The sequence below is a fragment of the Mesoplodon bidens genome, assembly GCF_964165515.1.
Source record: "Mesoplodon bidens genome assembly, chromosome: 15".
NCBI lineage: Eukaryota > Metazoa > Chordata > Mammalia > Artiodactyla > Ziphiidae > Mesoplodon > Mesoplodon bidens.
The window spans coordinates 75,823,791-75,839,105 of NC_138171.1; the positions used below are offsets into that span (position 1 = coordinate 75,823,791).

The 15,315-nt window shown below is 44.3% G+C and overlaps 1 protein-coding gene across 2 annotated transcripts; it reads left to right on the forward strand.

Moving 5' to 3' along the window:
• Positions 1 to 2,350: 2,350 nt before the first annotated feature.
• Positions 2,351 to 14,146, forward strand: LAMP5 (lysosomal associated membrane protein family member 5; the record flags this gene model as incomplete). Of its 2 annotated transcripts, XM_081256019.1 has the most annotated exons (6): positions 2,351 to 2,414; positions 2,944 to 3,116; positions 3,487 to 3,618; positions 3,742 to 3,847; positions 5,209 to 5,397; positions 13,968 to 14,146. In XM_081256019.1, 6 exons carry the CDS (start codon positions 2,351 to 2,353, stop codon positions 14,144 to 14,146), a joined length of 843 nt encoding a protein of 280 aa, XP_081112145.1. The 2 variants fall into 2 exon arrangements, with proteins under 2 accessions (XP_081112145.1, XP_081112146.1); XM_081256020.1 differs by lacking the exon at positions 3,487 to 3,618.
• Positions 14,147 to 15,315: the final 1,169 nt, after the last annotated feature.

Below are 15,315 nucleotides of genomic sequence, written 5' to 3' on the forward strand. Positions count from 1 at the left end.
GTAAATCAACTACAACAACTTAAGATTCATGACCAATGCTATGTCCCATCTAATATTTTATTATTAAAGCAGCTAATCATCAATTAATTCAGTTGCTTTTTTAACAACTTATAATTTAAGGTATCTGCAATAATGTGTCCCAAGAGAAAGTGTCCTAACTTTTACAGATATCTCTTCTACTTTTTAATGGTATTTGTTTATCTTTGGGTTTCCAAATTACCAAACATAGTGCAAGTAGTGGGTACTCAGTTAATGCTTATGGTCTAAATTAATTTGTCTTTTTTAAATGCTTTTATAATCATTGGCTCACTTGGCCTAACCAGACATCCCCTGAGCTATTATCCCAGTTTCTTAGGTGAGGAACACTAAAATCTGTACAAGGTCGTAAAAAAGAAATAGTGAATCTTGGACTGAAATCCATTCATTTCTTTCCTCATTTAACTATTAAAGTGAGAGAGGAAAAGAGAATATATAAATGTTCCATTACCTATATCTCATTGCTTTCTAATTTTTACAGTGCTACAGGAAAGTGTTTATTAACAATTGCTAACATGACAAATCATTAGGCATATATAAATTTTACAAATTCCACTCTCAACTGTTAATAATTGCCTTTGTATCACTCACAACTTTGCCTCAGTGCTTCTATATATATTCAGTTATGTAAAGTTATTGAGAAATGTTTGGATGAAATATCAAAATACAGAGATAAAAATAAAGATATAAAAATACGGTATTGATTTAAACATTGCTTCATAATTTGAACTGCTATTGATCTAATTATTGATATAGGAATAGGTTTGAAAAATAATTGTATAAACACTACGTGGCAAGCATAATGTCAGAATATTATTATACTTAAAACAGCACTCTATACATTTCAGGAATGTGAGCTAGAGATCTTAGGTGTTAGCTTGTTATTTGGTCACTGAATAAAGATTTTGTAATGGAAATCAACATATGGTATATTTTAGAGTCAAATTATTATATAAGGAAAAATGAAAATGATCCCTATGAAGTTAAATACTGTGATTTTTCTATTTTAATTTCACTGACTATGTGACATTGAGGAAGGTCATTTAATTTCTCTGAGCCTCAATTTTGGGGTATGTACAACCACAATAAGGTATATCTTCCCTTGCCTACCTTCTAAGGTTGTAGGGATGATCAAATTTGACAATGCACATGAAAACACTTTGCAATTTGCCCCTTATTATGACATTGTTTGTTTTATGACATTATATTGTTGATTTTTCATATAATGAAATAACCGCTAAGAAATAAAATATTTGGACATCACTACAATTGATTAGGACAGCATGCCTATTGCTGAAAGTGCCGTATTCTGATTTATGGAGCAAAAAATTTAAAACTCAAGCAAGCTACTAAAAAGTGTAAATATAGGAATTAGCCCAGTAGTGTTTGTTTTTTCTGTCCCACTAGAGGCTGTAGAGTATTATATGTGTGCATGCATGTGTGTGTGTGTGTATAACTATGACTGTCCTAAAAGATGCTACATAACCCGAACAAACTTTGGGTTCACTTACATTCCTCTTAGCAGAGTAGTCACAATATAATGAGCGAAGGTAGGTGACCCCAGAGTTCAAAGTCCTCACGCAATCAGAGAACAGAACTCACAAAAAACAAGCCCAAATAGACATACTGCATTGACTAACGGCCTCGCTTGAGGAGGCATCAGTTTAACCTGAGCTCCTGACAGCAGGGGAGAGAAGGGGATGTCTCCAAATGCAGGAAGCTGTTGCCATAGCATTTTCTTTCCCTATTCCTGCCTACGCCTCCTCCCCCAAAGCAGCAACAATTTGTGCTCCACCGTTTTCCTTCAGGAGCTGGAAGCATTTTCAGAAGCCAGGACTCCAGTGGTGTGATGTCTTCACCACCTAATCACTGTACTGGCAGGGATATTGAATAAGTCAGAGGGTGCTATTAAGTTTCTCAGGATAGAATCATCTTTGCGGTTGCAGTTACAGCGCAGGAAACAGACTCAGAATTTCAGCCTTTCCAAATCTCATTGGAGCTCTGCACAAGCCCAGCCACAATCACTCCAGCAATACAACCGAATTCTTTCAGCACTCGCAGCCGTGGACAGCTCCCTCGCCACGCGGTCCTTTCCTCTGCAGTGAGCACACTAGCGTTCACCCTGCCCGGGTCGGTGCGGTACTCCATCCACACCAAGTCCGCCAGCGCATACGGAACGCGCGCTCCCTCCCTCCTCCCTCTCGGTGCCCCCGCCCCTCGCTCGCTCAGGCTCACTCCAGCGGCGACTTTGAGGGATTCCCTCTCGGGCGGCCTCTGCAGCAGCACCACTGGCCTTATTCGCTGCTCCGCGAGGATGGATCTCCGAGGAAGAGCCGTTCTCGGCGTGAATAGACTTCGAGTGCTTCTGATGCTCTTCCGTGAGTAGCGTTTCGGCAACCGCCAGAGCAGGGTGCACTCTTTGCAGAGAATAGAACTGGCACAGTAAAGCCATTAGCTTAAGGTCAAAACGTGGCCCTAATGTTTGGCGGATTTGTTCTTTTGGGGGGGGAGGGGAGGACCTTCCCCTCAGTGGCAGGGAATTCCCCAGAGAGCCACACACTTGTACGCCAATCCCAGACACGATGCTGCACAGGCCTGCTTCGTGGGCTCAGAGCACTGGCCAGAAAGCTTTGGTTTAAAAGCCTAAGATGAAGAAAAAGGCCAGTCGGATTACAAATTAGTAAGGCTTTAAATGTTTTTTAATTTTATTTTTATTATAAATTAACAGCAACGAAGTCGAATTTGTTGACGCTAGGTCAGCGAAACGGCTCGCAGAGCGCCCTGCAGCCGGCAAGGAACTTTGTCAGCCCAAAGCCCGCAGACCACCATGTCTCTCCACCCTTGTGCCCGAGACGCGTGGGCTCGCTGAGCCCCTAACCGATAGGATTTTTTGTTTGTTTTCTGCAGATACAATGGCTCGAATCATGGCAGAACAAGAAGTGGAGAATCTCTCAGGCCTTTCCACTAACCCTGAAAAAGATATATTTGTGGTGCGGGAAAATGGGACGACGTGTCTCATGGCAGAGTTTGCAGCCAAATTTATTGTCCCTTATGATGTGTGGGCCAGCAATTATGTAGATGTAAGGCACTTTTTCCCTCGAAGCTTGCTCCTAGGGCTCCAGGGACGACGGGCACCTTCCCTCAAGACCCTGTGAAGACCTGGGTCGCCCGCCTTCCCCCCTGCATCCTGCAGGCTGCTCCCAAATGCTGCATGGGGGTTCCGGCTTGTAATGCCTTCTACTCGCCCCGCCTGCTTTGAAAGTAAATCCCTCTCTCTGCTTCCCTAACGGCCGGGTCTGCACGCAGAGCATCTAACCGCATGTTCCTGGACCTGGGAGCGCGCGCGCAAGGGAGTGCCCAGGCGTGCGACCCGGAGTTTGGACGCGCTGCCCTTTACAGCCCCCACTGGGGCTCGAGCGCTGAGGGGGTGCGGGGCGTCTGTGTTCCCAGCTAATCACGGAACAGGCTGATATCTCACTGACCCGGGGAGCTGAGGTGAAGGGCCACTGTGGCCACAACGAGTCGGAGCTGCAGGTGTTCTGGGTGGATCGCGCATACGCGCTCAAAATGCTGTTTGTAAAGGTAACTGCTAGTAGGGCACTCAGAGGGGTCGCAGGTTCCGGGTGGGTGTGGGTAGGGGCCGCCCCTCCGTTTCCCCACCCAGATCTGCTCGGGCGGTTAACGCGCGCCTCCCCCGCTCGGCAGGAAAGTCACAACACGTCGGAGGGACCCGAGGCGACGTGGAGGCTAAGCAAGGTCCAGTTTGTCTATGACTCCTCGGAGAAGACCCATTTTAAAGACGCGATCAGTGGTGAGTAGAGACCAGCAGGGCTGGGGAAGGAGCCCGGGGAAGCGCAGACACTGCAGGGATCTCAGGCTTGGAGGCCTAAGTCCTCAGGGTCAGGGCCTTGCGCTCCCAGGCCAAGTTAGCCCTGGGCTTTCTCTCCAAGGTGGAGGAAGCAAGCAGGAGCGCGGGTGGGTCCTCTGGCCTTCAGGCCTTGTAGATGCGCAGAAACCCAGGGCCTGAGGACCAGCCTGTCACCCATCACCTGATCCTGGATGAGATGTCTCTTGAGGGACTGTTTTCCTGTGGCTGCTTCAGGATGGCTTTCTTATGATTTGTCCTTTAAAGAAGCACGGAGAAGGACAAAGCTGTATTTTGATTTTCTTCTGCACCCCGGTTTTTATTCTTATGCGCTAAAACGTCAAGGGGGACAGTATGACTTTCATTTTGGGTCAGAATCTGATGGCCTTCAGATCTTTTGGTGCATTGCTCAGGCCTCACCGCAATCTTCAGTCATCTACTGCAGCCACCCCAGAGTGGATTCTGAACCATGTCCTTATTTATTAGCTTTTCATGCCCATCACTCCAACAACTACCCAGATCCTCCAAAAATATTGTGGCAAGGGATATCCAGGCTCCAAATAACAATGCTGGGATCTGCAGGCACCATCAAAGACCACATTTAAATTTATGTATTTATTTTGTAAATTGTCTGATCTACTCATAATGAAGCCTTCCATCACCTGGGCACCTGAGTTGGGAAAAGATTTTTGTTGAACATGTACAAGAATACATATGTCATCTTTTCCGTTTCACCCCTTATCATCGCAGTAAAAAGGGCAATTTTGTCTCTTCATCAAAATTCATATTCAAACATTTCCCACAGTTAAATTAGACCAAAAAAAAGGAAAAGAAAAAAAAAAAACCTTAATCCAGAAAAGGAGGAAAAGGGGTGAGGCAGGCTTCCAAAGAATGTGTATGCGTACAAGGGCATCTGCTCAGAGCACTAGCAGCAGCCATGCTTTGCTGAGGAAAATATTTTATTTTTTGCAGGCCAGTGGGAGGTGTAGGATACCAAGTCACTGTTCTTTGTGGATCTTTGGAATCTCTGTTGTTAGGTCTTATATAGTAAAAAGGGTTGGGGTTTTAGGTATCACTTTATTCTTCCAAAAGGAAATTCCAAATTAATATTTAAGAAATCCATGCTCATGAAAGAATGGGTGCATTCACATTTGCATAGCCCCAGCCGAGCAAGGCAACAGGGCATGTCAGCAGAGGATCAGAGGGGGGGGTCTGGGCTAAGAGGCAAAGGTCAACTACCTGGATCACCATAAGGAGGATTCTGCCAGCCCTAGGGGCCTAACCATTACTTTGGGCCTTCCCTGCAGCCGGGAAGCACACAGCCAACTCGCATCATCTCTCTGCCTTGGTCACGCCAGCTGGAAAGTCCTATGAATGTCAAGCTCAGCAGACCATTTCACTAGCCTCCAGTGATCCACAGAAGACAGTCACCATGATCCTGTCTGCGGTCCACATCCAGCCCTTTGACATCATCTCTGATTTTGTCTTCAGTGAAGGTAGGTCGGTGGGGAGGCAGGAGGAGAGGGAGAGGAAGGAAGCAAAGGCTGACCTCAAGATGGATGTGGAAGGCAACCTGCCAGGGTACCAGGCTGTTACCACTTGGACTTTCTCTAGGACATCATGGCGCTGCCTCCCTCTATAATTTTTCAAAGACTAAAGGCAACAAGCTGAATTGTATCAACTTCAATGGCTTTCTCTTTCATCTTCCCTCTCTCTCTTCCTCCTTCACTTCCTTCTTTTCCTCTCTCTTTCTCTCCCTCCCTTCTTTTTCTGTTTTCTCCCTTCCTCCCTCCCTTCTTTTTTTCCCTTATTTTTTCATCTTTCCCTTCCTCCCCTCCTTTGCCAAAAAAGGAAAGTGGATAGGGAGAAAGATAAGAAAGTCAGCTGAAAAAAATATATAATTTTGATGCAGGTTTCCCAAGGAAAAGGCAGCTAAAAATCCCAAGCAGCTATTGAGAGAGCCATGGGTTGGAGAAGGTCCTTTGCTTGTGTGGGCATCAGTTTCACCATGGTCTCTAGACACTTCCAGCCCTAGGTCCTACCACTGTGAGTCTAAGTTTTTGTGTGACCAGAATGCAATAGAGGTGTGTGTGTGTGTGTGTGTGTGTGTGTGTGTGTGTGTGTACAGGTTACAGAGACAGACTCACGAAGACCTGCCTCTGTCCAGCTCTCACCTTTGTGTGGAGGGACACCCACGAGATTCCAAGGAGGCAAGGTCCCTGATCTGCTCCCTCTGGGGCATGCAAGAAGGCTTCTTCTCAGTCTATGCGAGCCCTGGAAGGGGATCAGGCAGGATCCAGCTGGGGCAGGTTCAGGGCAACCATATCCTCCTGGTTCTCTGCATCCCAGGAGAAGGGCAGGAGAGGAGCTCACATTCTGCAATTTGTCCAAATCTAGCATCAATTTACTCTGGGCAAGTGGAGTAAGTGAATTCTTCCATTCATTTTTTTTTTCTCTCTCTCTCTGTTGTCTGGAGGAGGTTGTTAAAGGCAGTTTGATATTCTCATTTATTCCTTGTGGTTAAGAAATGAGGAGAGATTCTGACTGCTTTATGGATGCCTACCTTTGGGCTGGTGGTCCCCAGGTGAATACAACCATTCGAATGTGTAGGATATTAGAGAATCCCCACCTGGGTCACACACAAATCCTTAAATCAGTCCCAAGGAGTCCAGCTTTCAGTAAATTCCCCTCCCATTCGAAGTATACGGAATAGAATCCCTCCCCCCATGATTTATTCAGAAGGCATTTAGGAATTCCTAAGTTAAACTGTCCTAAAGAGAAAAGCCTCCTTCTTATTCATCTTTGTAATTTTAGCACCAAATACAGTGCTTGGCACATTGCAGATGTCCTGTTAACTTTGGCTGAATTGATATTCTGAAGCTGTGGGCTCAATTAATAGAGACTTGCAAATGCTTCAAAGACAGGCAAATCAGAATTTAATAGATTTAGTACAGCAGCGCCATGCCTACCTGTTATGGCTCTTACCTGTATGGGCTATTCCACCTTAATGTGTTTTCTACAAAATTGAAACTAAACTAAACGCCAAGATCTTAACACTAAAAAATACTGTTGATTATGAAAGTATTTATAAAATGCAGTAGTGTCTTTCTTAAACTGAAAATATTAAATGCAGTTAAAAGTAATTGGACTGGGCTTCCCTGGTGGTGCAGTGGTTGACAGTCCACCTGCCGATGCAGGGGACACGGGTTCATGCCCCGGTCCGGGAAGATCCCACATGCCGCAGAGCAGCTAAGCCCGTGAGCCATGGCCGCTGACCCTGCGCGTCTGGAGCCTGTGCTCTGCAATGGGAGAGGCCACAACAGTGAGAGGCCCGCGTACCACAAAAAAAAAAAAAAAAAAAAAAAGTAATTGGACTTATGATTATGGATGGCCCAGAATTCATTTTGAAAATATTGGATCACATAGACCCCAGGGTCCCTACCATAGATACTTCTGAGTTTGTATAGGTACTTTCAGTAGTCTCTAGTTACTTTTTGTGTTTCTCTGGTCAATGGTTTTTAGACACTTCTTCATTTCTTGGTACTACTGGTGCTATAATTGCTGCTTTTACTAGTTCCTTATCACAGTCTCACCCTAACCCTCTCTGGGTTATTTCTAAGTTCCTGTTTATAGTCATTTATGAATGGAGAAATCAGATCTCATAGATGTTAGAATTGTGTACAAAATAAGAGTAAATGAGTACTGAATAAGGACCAGAGCTATTTTCCTAAAAATCAGTGATATTCTTGGCATAGATTTAATGATGTTTTTGCATAAAAAGCAGTTTTTATCCACTTCCAGGGCTTAAATGGATAGATTTAGACAGTTTGTAAGCATGTATAACTTCCCAAACGCAGATATATTAAGCACAAGCAAATTGCTCTTGTCTCACCCAGGCTTTTCTGGGGAATAATTAGGGTGTTGCCTCCTGTCTGGTGCCCTGGGGCTCAAGCCTTGACACTCCTGGGAGGAGGCAAGCCTCATTCAGGATCACTCACTGAATCCATGTGCCTTTGTGTGGCAGGGCTCCTTTTGTTCCTGGTTCCTCCTGTCTGTGGCTCTCAGCACCTGCCCCCAGTGTGTTTTGTAAGAGATCATTTTATTTGATTTGGTGGAATCTGAAAGATTCCTTTTGGAGTGCCTTTTCGGGACCTGGCACTTGGACCCCACTCCCCAGAATAGAAAGAGGCTCTGATGTGTTGCTAATGCCTGTGTGGGTGAGTGAAGCCTGCCTGCGTGGCGGTGGGGAGGGCATCTGGTCCTATGTCTGACGCCCACTGCAGGACTGTGTACACGCGTTCTGTCATGTGCAAGCAGGACCTGCAGCATAAGGGCTTCCAGTGAAGAACCTATTCCCTGTGTAAGGGGGTCATGCCTGGCAGTCTGCAGTCTCCCACCTGCCTCCTTCATAGATTCTGAGAAAAGCAAGGAAGGGTCAGTGAAATGGGTTAGTGGACACTCATAGAGGCTGAAAGCAGCCCAGATAGGGATGGCATCTTTATCACACAAATCCCTTTAGACCGTTGAGCTTGGCTACTATGCTGATCTCCAATGAAAGTAGCCCAGAGGCTCCAGATCACTGTGCACAGCTCTGGTGATCTTGTTAACATGTCAAGTCAAGTCTGGTTCCTTAGGTCTGGGGGCGGGGCCCAAGAGGCTCCATTTCTAGCAAGTTCCTTGCTGATACTGCTGGTCCATGGCAAACTGTCGGTAGGGGGATTTGAGGGATTTTGAGCTGATCAAGGGATATGATATGACCATGAGAGGCAGCAACACACAACCTTCATTGGGTGGCACTTGGGCAGGTTGTGTAAAGAAAGCCCCTCACAGCATGGGACCGTCCAGCAGAAGGCTTACAGCACCGTGGGGACCACTATCCCAAAGGAAAGGAGGATAAGGGATGTCCTGGCAGGGAGAGGGGTGTCAGGAGGGGGCTTATGGGTCTAGGTGATGTCACTTAGCAGCACGGGGAGGAGTCTTCGGGTCAGAGAGCTCGGGGGACAGCAGAAGCTTAGGGCCTTATCTATCCTATCAGTGGGTAACAGCTGTTGGGTGAGATTTGTAGGCAAAGCAGACAGGCCCTAAATGGCTAAACATGTCTGTTTGGGCTGTTTTTTGTTTGTTTGTTTGTTTGTTTGTTTGTTTTAATAATTGGTTGTGGGTCTCAGCCTGCAGTGAAAATATAAACCACCGAGGGGCCAATCCATGGAGGCCAGCTTATTTCTATAACAGGTACACTTGGTGTGGCAACTCTCAGCCTGCAGTTCAAGGCAGCCCATGTGTCTCAGCTGGTGTTGGGTAACTTGTCCTTCCACAATTCATTCCTAGTAGTGAGTCCCTTTGAGGCCCCAGGAGAATTCTGACTGTGCTAGCATGGAGGATGCATCACTGGGAGGGAACAGATCAGCCTGAGTATCTTAATGGCTTGAATTAAAGGCGACTCTCATGCATAGAGACAGAAGAAATGTAATGGAACACGAAGGTGCCTCTGTGCCCCTTTGTTAAACACTCAGGTTTAATGGGCATTTAAGTCACCACATATAGACTGGGCCCGTCTTAATTCTCAAGGGAGGAAACAAACAAATAAAGAGACCTGTGAAGAAGGTACTGAGATCCCTGTTTACAGTGGAGAAGCTGAGGCTTAGGGGTAAAGATACTGGCCAAGACTGAGCTCCTTGTGGCTGCCAGGGCTGGGACAGGAACCTGTCTTTGGGTATCAGATCCTGTGCTCTTAGCCTCTCCAAGCCTCAGCTGCTGCAGCTGAGCAACTGTACCAAACATGTGAATGCAGGAGGCCATCTTCAGAAAGGTTGGCGGGTGCTCTGAATTCATGAGCTTATCATTGTTTCTAACAGTGTGTTTGGGAGATACCACCTGATCTGTATTTTACCCAGATCTATAGGACAAGTGGTCTGTGTTTTAGTGGAAATGAATGTACATCACCCCCACTTGAGCGCCCCAAGACTGGCTGCTGTGCTGCAAACCAGGGCATGGTGTGCCGATGCTGATCCAGAGTGCTGTGTACACCTGTGGTTTGCATGGCACCTCTTAGCCAAGAAACATGCCACCTGAGTTGCTCCATCTCAGAGCCTCCTGGGGAAGCATCCACAGGGAGACTATCCTGTTATTAACACCACAGAGAACTATGTCGAGGGCTGGAATACAGAGGCCTAGTGCAGGGCCACATAGCCAGCCAGTCATAGAATTCTGTGTTCTTGCTACTGCTCTGGAGCCTAGTGTTTTAGGTTGGGTTTCCCAAGAAGCACATCCTCTATAAGTATGTAAGGGCAAGTAGTTTATTTAGGTGGTTCTAGAAGGCACTGCTAGGGGAGTGGGGAAGTGAGGTGGGAAGGCAAGGAAGCTAGTACAGGTGCATAAGTGAGCAGGTTACCACTGTGGGCACTGGGGCTCACACTGCTGGAACTTCTGGGAAAGAGTGTGGTACCCACCTGAGTTACCCTCCAACTCCCATCTGCCACTGATGGCTGCTGGGGTGGGGAAGGGGGGTGTTGACTCTCCAGGATGTCTAACCTGCCTTGTAGTCAAAGCCCATTGGAATGGGTGGGAATGGTGAATACCAAGGTCATAGGACCCTGTCGGTGTCTGTACACCAGTACACCCAGTACTGGGATATAGGAACATTCCCTGCCCTGGTGGAGCTTACAGGCTAGTGGGAAAGAGTTTATACAGCTCTTCCTTGTGCACAGGGATGTTCCTGGCACACAGTGGCATCAATCAGTAATTGTTTTCTTATTTACTGTTGTGTTTACATCTTGGTGAGGGTATCTGCTTGTCTCCAGCCAAAGATCTCCAAAGCCCACTCATCTTAACAGCTTCTCAGTCCACAAAATACATTTTGCTGAGGTTGCAGGAGTCCCGAGCCAGTCCAGAGAAGATATGGAAAGAGGGACAAGCCCCTCCCTCCAGTTGCCCTATCAGACAGCAGAGGGAAGCACGGCCAGCAAAAGGCTTGCCCACCTTCTCCAACAAGAAAAGTCGGTGGCACTAGCAGAGCTGGAGAAAGCAATCAGCTTGCCTCCTGGTCCATGGCCCATCTCAATGCTGTTTGTTTGGAGCGGCTTTTCATTAAGAGCTTTTACAGTGTGTTTGCCTCAGGGGGTAAATACAACTTTAAAATGTTGTGGTCATCAAACAAAACAAAATAAAACACACGTCTAGAAAACAGAACCTAAGGTGATTCAGGATTGAATTGGGCACACCAGGTTTATGGTTGAGGGGACTTGAGCTGGCAGCTGGCAGTTACACAATTTTGTCTGATCTGTCTTCGTCTGGTTCTTTGCAATGACTGGGCTGGTTATTGCTTTTTCGAATCATGGGCCATGCACCCTGGGCCTCGGTTTTGTGTTCTCTAGAACTGTAAGTCCAGCCAGGGCAGAGGTGTGAAAGACACCAAGACCTGTGGAGATGAACAGGGAGCCAGGGGTCTCCGAGCACCCAAAGCCAGATGCTGAGCTGGGCTAAGCCAAGGGATGCTCTTCTCCCAGGCAGAGATGGAGGCCAGCTGTCCTTGCTCTATAATCTGTGGGTTGTATAATCAGTTCATTGGACAGGATCTTAACCCTGGAGTGCATAGGGTTTGTGTATAGAGTTCAGGGGGTCTGTAATTTCAGTAGGAAACATTTACATCTTTATTTTCATTAATTTCTAATTAATGTTTAACATTTCCTTCAATTATAAATAAAGGTAACAACCCACAGTAGTATTAGTCATACCTATGACTTTGCCACCAATATAAATAATAGTCTTTTTCTTCCCACGTTTGTGTAGATCTTGCAAAGTAACAATTATGCTTCTCCCTACTTTGTAATCACAGCCAGTATACCTGTGTACTAATATATATATATATATATATATATATATATATATATATATATAAACTGTTCCTCATATTATTTTAAAATATTTTAATAGATGCACTTCAGTGTAGTTTGTTTTCTTTGTAATCTTATGTATTTTATTTTTATGCAATTATAAGTATTCTGAGAAGGGGTATACTTTCATTACACTAACACTAAAAAGATTATAACCTCTGCTTTAGTGGGTCATGACCAGCACTATTTTAAGTGAAAGAGAATAGTATAGAGGCTAAATTATTAGAGGCACAAAGTAAGGAAAACCATTGTTTTATAACACTTTGGTTTTAGTTATGTATGTATACATATGTTCTGGATTGTAATGTAAAATATTGTTTTTCCTGGGGGTCAAAGGCAGAGTTTGGAGACAGTGGCTTAAGCCTGAGTGGTGAATGTGTGTCTTTTTTTTTATGGGTTCACAATCTCTCACCTAAAACCCTTGGGGCTAGATGTTTTTCAGAATTCAGAATAATTTTGGACTTTAGGAAGATAATACAGTGCATTTTCCATATATTATATAAGACCCAGAAGACTCAGGGAAGCTCCTGTAATCAAACAGATTAATGAATCTGTTTCCTGCAGTGAAACACATGAATCTTCATGCTAAGGAGGAGAAATGAGAATCAGAGCAACCAGCTTTTGCTGCCAAATGAATGATACAAAGTACTTGTGGTTTCTAGAGCTTTGTGGATTTTGGAATGGTGGGTAAGGGAAAGAGGACTCAGGAATTCCCCTTTCTTTGACCACTTAATGAATGGGGATGGGTGGGGAAGGGGATTCAGTATTTTTCATGATAATTTTTGACATCCCCTTATTTTCCCATAATTACTTTTGACTTCTTGTCCATAGTTTAATACTCCCTTTATATTCTTCTTCCAGTGATGTGTTTAATTCAGGTTTTCTCCTAAGGCAACAAAACAATTTTTAAAGAAATAAACTATAATAATATTTTAACCATAATTTTTTGCCAAAATACACCATGCTTTTCTCCTCTATCTTCTTTAAAGGGTGGTGTATTAGATGATTTTCCCCATAACTATACCAAACTTTTTATCCATTTAAAGCTAATACTTTTGGCACCACAATTCTGATACCAGTTCTGACGTGTGTGGTGTAAATCCATCAAACTCTACATTTTCTTTTTTAAATGGTGGTATAATTTACATATAACAAAATGCACAAATCTGAAGTGTTAACTCAATATGTGTTTACCTATACTTGTAGTCACCTAACCCTCACCTAAATCAACATTCAGAACATTTCTGTCACACCTGAAGTTCTCTTGTCTCCTGTTCTGCAAGACACACTGTTCCCTACTTCTCTGACTTCAATCACCATAGACTTAGTTTTGCCTGCTCTTGAACTTCATATAAATGGAGTCATACAACATGTACTCTTTTGTGTCTGACAGTTTTCACTCAACATAATATTTTTGAGATGCATCCATTTTGTTACGTGTAGCCATAGTTCATTCTTTTGTATTGTTGATTAACATTCCATTGTATGAATATACCACAGTTTATTTATCCATTCTACTCTGATGGACATTTTGGTTGTTTCTGGTTTTAAGCTATTATGAATAAAGCTTCTATGAACATTTATGTTCAAGTCTTTTTGTGTCCATATGTTTTCATTGTTCTTGGGTAAATTCCTAGGAGTGGAATGCTGGGTTATAAGGTAGGTGTATATTTATCCTTACCTTATTACAAAGTGGTTGTACCATTTCCCACCAACAGTAGACAAGAGCTCCAATTACTCTGTATCATTGACAACACCTGGTAATTTAAGACTTTCTAAAAGGTGTATTTTGTCTGTGATTCTATGTACATTATACACCAGTAAAAAGTTTAAAGAATTAAATAACACTAAAAATGATGGTGGTTGTGCCTTATGCCCAAACTCTGAAAATTTGCATAAATCATTTGGAAGTTTTATTGACATTGTCCAGGAATCCAATAACCTGAATGTTGCCCTATTTAACTGATGTATTTTTATTTTACACTATGAAGAAATTTTAAGGGATTGGGCCTTAAGTTTGGTTGGGAAATATTGTTTCTGAAAAAGAAAATATCTCTGAAGTTTCCTTGAGAAATCTTCTCACCTCTATCTGCCTTTTAGTTTTCTTGAGCAGACTTATGATTCAGAATATTTTGGCAGGAGCTCATTGCTTTTCTTCCTCTTTCCCATTTCAGAGCATAAATGCCCAGTGGATGAGCGGGAGCAGTTGGAGGAAACCTTGCCCCTGATTTTGGGGCTCATCTTGGGCCTCGTCATTGTGGTAACACTGGTGATTTACCATCTCCACCACAAAATGACTGCCAACGAAGTCCAGATCCCTAGGGACCGATCCCAATATAAGCACATGGGCTAGAAACTATTAGGCAGATAGACCCCAGCCCCCCTCCACTGGCTGGATCAGGTAAAAGAGCAAAAGCACTTTCCACCTGTACATGGGATATACCAACATAGCTGCAATCAAACAGACCTGGGTATTCAAGGCTCGCTTGACCTGCATCCATGCTTAAACCCCGGGATGGGGGATTCTTTCGGATTCATGGGGTGAAGGACAGTTGCTGGGGAGTGGAAGGAAGGGGTCAGCCAGCTTTCACACTCATCGTGGCTTGGCTTTGACTCTCCAAGGAGCAACTCATAAAACTCGGAGAGGTATCTGACTCTGAAGTTTAGGGATTGAAACCACACTTCATTCGGAAAGACACCCCTTAAGGTTCAAGAGGAATATTGGAGGCTTTGCTCCCTTGAACACAGATGGCTTACCCTATACTGTTGTCAACGTACACAAAATACAGCCTCATGCTCCCTGCAGCAAGACCCCTGAAAGTGACTCATGCTTCTGGCTGGCGTTCTGCATGTCTTGTGATTGTCTTGGGAATGTTTCACTGCTACCTGCACCCAGTGAATTCACAGCACAAGAACCTGTTTAATGTAACTATGCAGAGTTGTTTGCACTTCATAGTGTGACAGGTCCAAGTAAGGGGACCTGAAGAATCAATCCATGTGAGTTTGTTTTACAAAATGAATTAAAACACACTACTGTCTAACATTTGAATGCTTTCTTGAAACAAGAAAACAAACTAAAATGGTTTCTGGGGCACCCAGAGGAGAGAGGGGAATGATGAAGACGGGATTTCATTTCTGCAAGAGGAAAAGCAAAGAGACAGCAAGGAAACAATGGGGGGGGGTGAGGGAGTTGGTTTTTCCAGGTGAAAAAAACGTGGATTTATTTTGGCAAATAGAAGTAGTTTTAATAATGACACCTCTTGAACGATTGGCCTAACATAGCTTCTGGTGCTTCTTGGTCTTGAGTCTGGCATTTCACTTTGGATTAAAAAGCTGGACTGAACATAGTAGCTTAGGTTGAGTTTTATTTGTGATAAAATGTAATTTACTGAAATTCCCTAGAGAAATGTACATAGTTTGGATTTCACTCACTTTCTACACAATCATTTTTCAGAAGGTCTGAGCAGGGGTAGGGGAAATCCTTTTCTTTGGTGTTAGGGTGGGAACCCCTCTACCCCTGTA